This window comes from Vanellus vanellus (assembly GCF_965231255.1).
Source record: "Vanellus vanellus genome assembly, chromosome: 5".
Taxonomy (NCBI): domain Eukaryota; kingdom Metazoa; phylum Chordata; class Aves; order Charadriiformes; family Charadriidae; genus Vanellus; species Vanellus vanellus.
The window spans coordinates 816,643-825,492 of record NC_138910.1 but is presented as its reverse complement, the minus strand read 5'-3'; the positions used below and the strand labels follow the sequence as shown (position 1 = coordinate 825,492).

Below are 8,850 nucleotides of genomic sequence, written 5' to 3'. Positions count from 1 at the left end.
GGATGGCACCCGGCAGCCTGCTCTGCCAGAAACTGCCAGAAACAAGAGGGGGTTTTCCCAGCACGCTCGGCAGACGCGGCAACAGGCGCCTCGCTCCTCCCCGGTGAGCTGCCTGCTCCTTCTGCCGTCCCCACCGACGGCGCCGGGGTACTCATCGCCCCTCGGGGCACTTGGAGGTTTGGGGGCCGTGGGGGCTTTGTGAGCGGTACGGAAAGGCAGGCAGGCACGCGGGTGGGAAGGGCCACGGCTCGGGCCGGGAACGGGAGCTGTCGTCGTCCCCAGGGTCGGCAACGGGAAACACGCAGCTTCTCCGCCCATGAGCCAATGCCTCCCGAGCTGTGGCGGCGAGGGGCGCAGTATGTCCATGCCTCCATCCATAAGTGCCCCAAATCACAGTGGCGACGGTTGGAGTCCCTGTTTGGGCTTTTTTTGGAAAAAAGTTTCAAAAAAGGGAGTAAATGATAATAGATGAAGCTTCTTCCTCTGAGCCCTGTGTGTTAACTCTGCCTCTGACCGATTCGGACCCTTCCCAGTGACTCTCCTGCCCCAGGTACTGCCAGGCTGAACCGCAAATCATCACCCTGGGAAGAACCTTCAAAGCACCGATTTCCCCTGATTTAGGGCTGTGCTTTGGATGCCCATTTAGTGCGCTGTTAGTGCAGCGATGGCAATAGCCGGCGCTGGCTGCTGTGCCCCGCAGCTGCTGCAGATGTGGTAGCAACTGGCATGTTTCTGCTGAAACGGTTTAATTCACATTCAAGTTGAGCCCACAGCGCTCCTGGAAACCCCTCCCAAAGGTGAGACAGCCCCGGGCCGCACTGTCCGGAGAGGGTGGAAAGGTATCACGACCCTCCAAATGGCCTCAGTCCCCCTCGTACCTGCCACCAGCCCTATTCTGGTACTGTGGAAACAGAGAAAAATTATTTTTAGGCGAAGGCCAGGTCAGTAGTTGCCACGTCCTCGAGCTGCATGTCCTAATCAGCATAGAATCATAGAATCATACCATCCTCAGCAGCTTTTCTGCCTGAAAACGCCTCTGCTCCAAGCAGCAAATTTTCACATCTTTGCATCTTTGCTCTCTGCCGGGCTCCACCACGCGCCTCATCCAACCCACTGACCGCGGTCCGGCCGGACGCGGACCCTGCCCTGTCCTCCCGCCGTGCCTGAGCGCAGCCCCCGAGCTGCCAGCAGCGCAGGGCATCCACGTCCCACCGGAGAGCTGGAAACAGTTTCTGCCTGTTTATTGCCTGCGCACCCCTCGTCTTCCATATGGCAGGAGGTGGTGTGTTTGTAGGAAAGAACCTCAGGCCCCTGGAGCATCCCAGGGATTTTAATTTTTGTTTTCCAGCTACCAAGGAAAGCAAGAGGGAGGATCACGCTGCTCAGCCGATCGAACTTTGCTTTCCAAGGAAGATAAAAAAACTCATCCAAGTTTCTTGACAGTCTCGGCGAGGCTGCACACTTGGCTGGACCCGGAGCCCACAGTCGGTACCCAAAGCATCTCACCCTGCGCTTCAAGTCTGGAAACTGCATTGTAACTGTCACCGGGGGTATAAGCCACGTGTTAAACACTGTTACAGACAGATGTATGATAAAAAGGAGAGAAAGCTCTGCCTTTTGCTAAGGGCCGGCGGTGCAGCCGGTGGCAGGGCGTCCGGCTGGCAGCACGAGGGGTGATCCTGGTGCCCGGGCACCAGGGGCTCAGCCAGACGCTGCCCCGGCGGAGATGGGCGTTGTGACAGTGAGTGGCCGGGCCACGAAACGCTGCTGCCTCTCCTGCCACCACTGCCCTCGCCCTGGGGAAGTATGTGAACTCTGGTTTTCTGTCCCACCGGGTACCTGCGCTGCCATCGCTCAGCCCCGGTGCCCATCCCTCCGCCCCTTTGGGGGCTGCCGCCTACCCCACCGTGCCTCTCCCTGCGGTGCGGGCGGCTTTCCCCGGTGCCGCGCGCTGCTCAGAGCCCTCTGCGTCATCAGCACGAGCCAGGCGCTCGCATCCCGCCTGTCCAGCCTCAGCGGCTCCGCCAGAGCCGGGCACCAGCACCCACATGTCCCATGGACCCCGAGGGAAACCGGGGATGGGCAGGTCCTGCCCCTTGGCATCTGGCATGGCCACCATAGCGTGCCTTGGAAGCGCCAGCTTCTCGCCTGCGCAGAGGGGAACACGCTTCAGCTTGGATTTTTATTACACTTTGGGGTTTTGTTGTTTTCTTCCCTATTGCATTTTTTTTAATTACAGGATCCCAGAGTGGTGGGGGTTGGCAGAGCCCTCTGGAGCTCCCCCAGTGCCACCCCCCGCCAGAGCAGGGGCACCTCCAGCAGTGGCACAGGACACCTCCAGGCGGGTTTGGAATGGCTCCAGAGGGGGAGACTCCCCCCCTCCCTGGGCAGCTGTGCCAGTGCTCTGCCGCCCCCACAGGAGAGAAGTCCCTCCTCGTGTTAAAATGGAACTTCCTATGGTCACGTTTGTGCCCGTTCCCTCTTGTCCTGTCACTGGGCACCACCGAAGACAGACTGTTCCCACCCCCCGGCGCCCTCCCTTGAAGGATTGATAAGCGTTGATAAGATCCCCCTCAGTCTTCTCTTCTCCAGACTGAACAGCCCCACGGCCCTCAGCCTCTCCTCAGCAGAGAGATGCTCCAGTCCCCTCAGCATCTCCGCAGCCCTTTGCTGGACCCTCTCCAGCAGTTCCCTGTCCTTCTTGACCCGGGGAGCCCCGAACTGGACACAGCGCTCCAGATGTGCCTCCCCAGGGCAGAGCAGAGGGGGAAGATGACCTCCCTCGCCCTGCTGGCCACACTCCGCTTGATGCCCCCCAGGATGCCTTTGGCCTTCTTGGCCACCAGGGCACAATTGCAGTAAAGCAAATGTGCTATTGACATTCCGAAGTGCAAAAGGGGCCAGACGGCGTGGCGAGGAGGTGGTGGCCACCAGCCCCCCTCAACGGGCATGCAAATACCGGAGGCTGAGGCTGGTGAGGTCGGGGCAGCAATTTGCCACCTCAGCAAGTCACCGAAAGCCCCGGCCGTGGTCACCTCTTCGGGAGAAACGTGTGGCTCTTACAGGAACCGCCGCGAGAGGAGGGACGGGGGCAGCTGTCCGCGGGCAAACAAACCCCCAGTATAAGTTCATACAAGCAAAGCTCTGAACTCCCCCAAACCAAAGAGTGAATAAACAAGTCTGAATAGCACAATGAGGGCTGTGTCTGGTTTGTACAATACAGAATTGCCATTTCTTATTTTCGCATTGCCAATAGATAATTGCCTTTATGTATAGAACAAGAAAAGTCAAACCAATATTCAGTGCTGCTGGAGATGTAAAACTAATCCTTAAAAAAGCGCTTATGGCTGAAGGACGCAACTGCAGCTGAAGTCGGAGTCTAACTTTGTTCTTACCTCCTCTCCCTTTGTCAGCTGCTCTCAACATTCCCAGATGCTTTCTGGGTTGACGTTTGCAAAGCTTAGTCCCAACTCAAGACAAGTCTTTCTGTAAAATAGTTAAAAAAAGACTGCATCAACAATACTTAATTAAACAAAGTTTTTTTTTTTTAAAAGAGAGAAATGCTGGGTTCAGATGGCACAAACCCAAATTACGCATAAAACTTGCCTGTTTTGAAAAAATAATTCTTTAAAATTTTGCATCTAAACTTAGTGTGAAGATTGAGAAGACATGTAAGAGAGTCTAAACTAGTGGCATTGAGAAAATACAGATTTCTGGTAGTGGCCGGTTTTACCAGGGGAGCACCAAAGCACATGCGGGCATATGCCGTGCAGGACACGCACAGTGTGTACGCTGCTGCCCTCCGGGCTGGCCCAGACCACGGCTGTGCCGCTGCGGATGGCACCGGTCCTCTGCCGTGGGCTGGTGGGGTCGGGCACCGCGGCCGGCCACCGCCGACAGCACTGCCTGCGGCCACCTGGGACAGTGCCCCCGGGCCGGGCAGGAGTCCTCGGCAGTGGGGCTGGGGGCCACAGTGAGGAGGGGCAGCAGTGGGGAAGAGGGGCTGCTTTGTCACCGGCGGCTGTTTGGGCTGGCTGCAGCCGTGGTTTCATGCTACCGCCCTGGACGGCAGCTCCGTGAGACCAGTGGTGCCCGTGGTGGGGACTGCGTGTGATGGTGCGCTCTCCCCCTGCCAACCTGGCCGTGTCTCCCCATAGAGCCCTGCCCAAGCGATGACCACCCGTGGTGGTCACAGCGGGTGCGCCTGGTCATGGTGGCTTCATCCCACTCAACGTAGGTTTGGGGAGACGGATAACACCCCAACAGCCAAGGGCCCACCCAACCACAACACTCACACTGTGGTTGAAATGCAAACATGACTGTAGGTCAATTGTCTCACCTCCGTACATAGTGGACAGCCCAAGAGCCCGTTTTGCTCTCCCGCACAGCAGCAGCTGCACGCCAGGGTCTCCCCTTGGGACGGTACACCTCGCGCGGTTCGGAGATTCCCTGACGCAGCAGGTCCTCGGTACGGAACTAACAGTGTGCTGAGCTTTGAACCTTCACTAAGATTATGTCTTAGAGTGATTGTACACATATAATCCTTCAGACATAAACTGCTGACCACATCTGGGACCGGGAGTGGGTCCAGCCGCAGCCCGACTCCTCTCCGAGAAGGCGGTGAGAACGCTGAGGGTCCTCTAGAACCTCCACTCAACGGGAGGGTCTCCCCAGCAGCTCTGTCTGACCCCATCCTCCATGCGGGAAATAACCAAGTGCGCCTTCCCATCCCAAATCTTGTTAAACCACTGTTGCATTTACTATCAAAATCACTGTTTTATATCAAGAAATACGTTTCTGCTTCTCTCTTACGAGTGAAGTGCATCGCTCCAGCCGTCACACTGCCGCAGGCGGCGCCATGGCCTAAGACATGTGGGCTGTCACCCCTCACCCACGGGGGCCAGCAGGTTCCAGTCCTCACTGGTGCTGCGTAAGGGATCCCGCCACCCATGGGAGGCGTCAGGGGTGGCAGTGGGGGGACCGGGGCCTTGGTGCCCTCTCGTCTTTTTTAATCACATCAGCATCTACCCGCGAATGCCAATATCCCTCCATCCCATTCCAAGGTGGAACTGGACAGTCACCGGCAGGAGGCGGCTGTCAGCGCACCGTGAGACGCCAGCACGGACGGACAGCAGAACAGAGCGCACTGCGGTTGCGAACAGTCGTGTCTTTTATTATTCACACTGCCCCGGCCAGTGTCACTGAGCCGCCGCGCTGCCAAGTCATTACCGGCGCGGCTGACGGCATGGCCCACGTGTGTGTCGGCAGCTAGAGGAGCCCCAGCCGGGTCAAGACATTCTATTGTTTGAATACGGTTACAAAAGAAAATAAGAGGATAAACTTTAAATCAAATGGCATTATATTTAGCAAACTGATTATTTATTTTCCTGCGCTATGGATGCCTCTGCCCGTTGTCAAAGCGAAGATGTTAAATTTTCACAGTGTATTATGAAATCATATACAAAACCGAAAAAAGCAGTGACCTCACGTTGTGTGCAGAGACGTGTCTTGGGGGAAACAAAAAAAGAAAAACAAGAACCAGAGCGAACGCTCGGCTCGTTAAGCAATTCTCTGCCTCAGTTTATAAGTGCATCATGGATTCAAATTCATCGATTCGTTGTTTGGTGTTTCCTTTTCTAATCCTCCGGTAGGAAATTGTGTTGTATCTGGAATAGCTGTGTCTGGAGATATCATTTTTCTTCCCCAGGCTGGGCAGCTGCCCGGATTTCTCCGCCGGGGCGTTGCAGCCAGGGCTGGGGGGGGCGGACGCCTCCTTGCCGCTGCCGTGCTGCTCCAGGCGGGACGCCTCGCCGTTCTCCTTCTTGATTTCGATCACCTGAACTTCATCCTCTTCGGTATCCTCCTCCTCCTCCGCCTCCTCCTCCTGCTCGGCTGCGTTCCCTCTGCCGTCGGTGCTGGCTGCCGTGGTCCCCACCGCCTCCCCGCCGGGGCTGGCCGCCGTCCCCGGCTCTGGCTGCGTGCTGCCCGCAGGCGGCCCCTCGCTGCCCGGCCCTGCGGCGACACAGAGGGAGAGCGGGTGAGGACGGGCTCTCCACCGCCTTCATAGCCCCGTCCTACATGCATCCCGCTGCAGCATCGCTCTCGGTGCCTCCCAGCTCCCCACCGCTCTCGGTGCCTCCCAGCTCCCCACCGCTCCAGGCTGAGCCCCCGTCACCACGAGTGCTCGCGTGCGCTTTAGAAAGGCTTCGTACATCCTCAAACTCACTCCTTAAGGCCACCTGCTCTGGCATTTTTTAATGCTCACCTCTTTTGTACCGCCCTCCCCACGCCACCCTGCTGTAGAAGGTGGTGGAGCTGCCGGGGGTGAGGAGGGGAGAGCAGCGCCTGCGCTCTCCGACCCGGCCTGGCACACACCCTGCCGCAGGGCCCCGCTGCCGTGCCCTTCCAGACGTGTTCCCGACACGCTCTGGCTCTCACCACGGGCGAGTGCCGCACTCCATGGGCCAAACTCCCCGGTCTGGTCCTGTCTCCCCGCGGCTGGGGCTCGGTGCCGGTGCTGGCTCTGCCTGCCGTGCGGGGGGGAGGGATGGAGGGATGGAGGGATGGAGGGATGGAGGGATGGAGGGAGGCATGGAGGGAGGGAGCCGCCCTGCAGGCAGCACCCAGCTGCACCCACCACTCAGCGGGACCCCGGCACAGCCCCCCTGGGACACGTCCCCCCCTTTGGAGGTGGCCGACCAGGCTGAGATGGCTATCTCCTATTTGTCCTGTTTGGCACCGCTCTGCCTTAAATTATGCTTGAGCGTCACAACAAATGGTCTATTCAACATTTTGCCTGTGGGGTCCCGAGCATTAATTAGGCTAAATTGGTTAGGTCCTAAAAAGCTGCCTGCAATTTAGAGATAAAGTGCTTGTGGCTGGGGGGAAGAGGGGGAGTGCGGAGGGGGTGGCTGTGCAAGACCGTTTAATAGGTTGTATTGTGCACTCATAAAGCAACACGGCTGGAAGATGGATGTCCGCTCCAAGTGGGAAAGCCTCCATCGTGATTCACCTCCTCACAACCCATGCGGTTGCTATGAAATATTATTTTGCCCATGACAAATGTTTGTATATTTTATTTTTTTTTTTTAATCAAAGCAACATTTCCATTCATGGGGCACAGCTACACACCTTTCAGAGCTGCGTTCAATGGCGCTAGCTTTGCCAGGACTGTGGCAGCGCCCCTGGGCTGTTAACCTGCTCTTCTCCCGGGGGGGGGTCCTACGTATATGGCAGCCGACATATAGAAAATACCGACTCATTGCGGGCAGGGGGATGCGTGAGTGACAGGAGGGACCCAGCACGGCCGGGGGTCGGGGAGCCACCGGCCCTGTGCCCCCGCCATGGCACGGGTGGGTTGTGGGGAGAACATGGTCAGCAGCCCACGGCCCCGCAACCCCTCGTCCTGCGGCTGCCAAAACCAGCGGGGCGGGCAAGAGCCCGCGGGTGGGAAATGCAGACGGGCAGCGATGCCGAAAGCCCACCCGTGGGGAGGTGTCCCTTTCCTCCTTCGGTAGTACTCAATAAAATACTCCTCTTCTTTGGAGGAGCGGCTGCATTTTGCATAGTATAATTAAATACATCCATCTGTGTGTATATACATTCAATACATTTTAACTTGCTGCCGGGGACGGGCAGCGAGCCCCCTGCAGCCCCGCTCGCTGCAGGAGGCGGGTGTGAGGCCCAGCCTCGGCTCCAACTGATTTTTACCATTTTCACCTCGGAATGAGTGGAGAGAGACCCAGGAGCAGATATTTAGGAGGGCAATTGTCTGCTAAATACTTGGGCGTCAGGGGGATTTAGACACCGGGTGAATTGGGCAGGGAAAGAGTTTGGGATTTGAGGCCACAGGGTTTTGACTGACAGCCTCCCGAGGGGATCCTCTGAGCTCCCCTGCGCGGAGCAGAAGAAGCATCTCCCGACCTCACAGGGCCGTTGGAGACCTCCTGGTCTAAGACCCCACGGTGCTCCATGGCCATGGAGATAGGCACAAACCTCAGGAACAAAGAGAGCAGCCGTGTTTCCTAAGGCGCGGCAACTCTATGGATGGGAAACAAGTCCCCGCTCTCCAGAATATAGGGTCTGACTGAATTAAAAAAAAATAATAACCCCCTGTATGTCACTGTCTTTGGAGGCTACTCATTGCTCTGCTTCGGGAAAACCTCACGTCACACAGCATTTTCCATTACCTCCTGCTGATTCCTGGCCGTCGGTCCCCGTGTCCTGGATATCAGCTGAGCCCTGCTGTAGCGTCCCACCGTTTTCCTCTCGCTTTGCTTTGGGGAATACAAAGCACAAGAAAGGGACTGATGGAGCAGTTAGTGACGATAATTAGGTTTTAACGGTTGCAGATTGGCAGCAGATTTTCAGAGAAGATTAAAAAATTGGATGTTTCTTTAGTCCCGTACTTTTCATCGCACCCTGTGTGACTGCTCGCTCAAATTTGTCCCGAACTCTGAATTACTCTGAGCCATTGTTACAATTACCATAGGTTAGGAATTTTGGCTAGCACACATAGTACACCCCGTTACTCACAACACTATACGTAAAATAAAGATATTCTCTCCAAACACTTGGAGAAAGGCAGCCTTGTACTTTACCTTCGCATTGCTTCTCTCCATCAAAATCCCCATGAACTATGTCCTCCGCCAACGAATTTCTATTTTCCTCCTGATTTTCTTTTGCCGGTGGAGCGTCGGGGCTCATTTCTGTGTTTGCATAAGGAACCACCGTCCCGACAGATTTTGCTATTTCATCGATGACGCCGATGACCTGGAGTGGGCCCTTCTCCGGGACTACGCTCCCATTGCACTCGGGCATGGGGGATGCTGCTGGGACTTCTTCTGTCAT

The 8,850-nt window shown here is 56.7% G+C and overlaps 1 protein-coding gene across 1 annotated transcript; it reads right to left on the bottom strand.

The window, feature by feature from the left end:
* Positions 1 to 5,581: 5,581 nt before the first annotated feature.
* ERMN (ermin) lies at positions 5,582 to 8,850 on the bottom strand (the record flags this gene model as incomplete). Its single annotated transcript, XM_082483937.1, has 3 exons — positions 5,582 to 6,012; positions 8,190 to 8,276; positions 8,601 to 8,850. The coding sequence occupies 3 exons, from the start codon at positions 8,848 to 8,850 to the stop codon at positions 5,582 to 5,584; spliced, it is 768 nt and encodes a 255-aa protein (XP_082340063.1).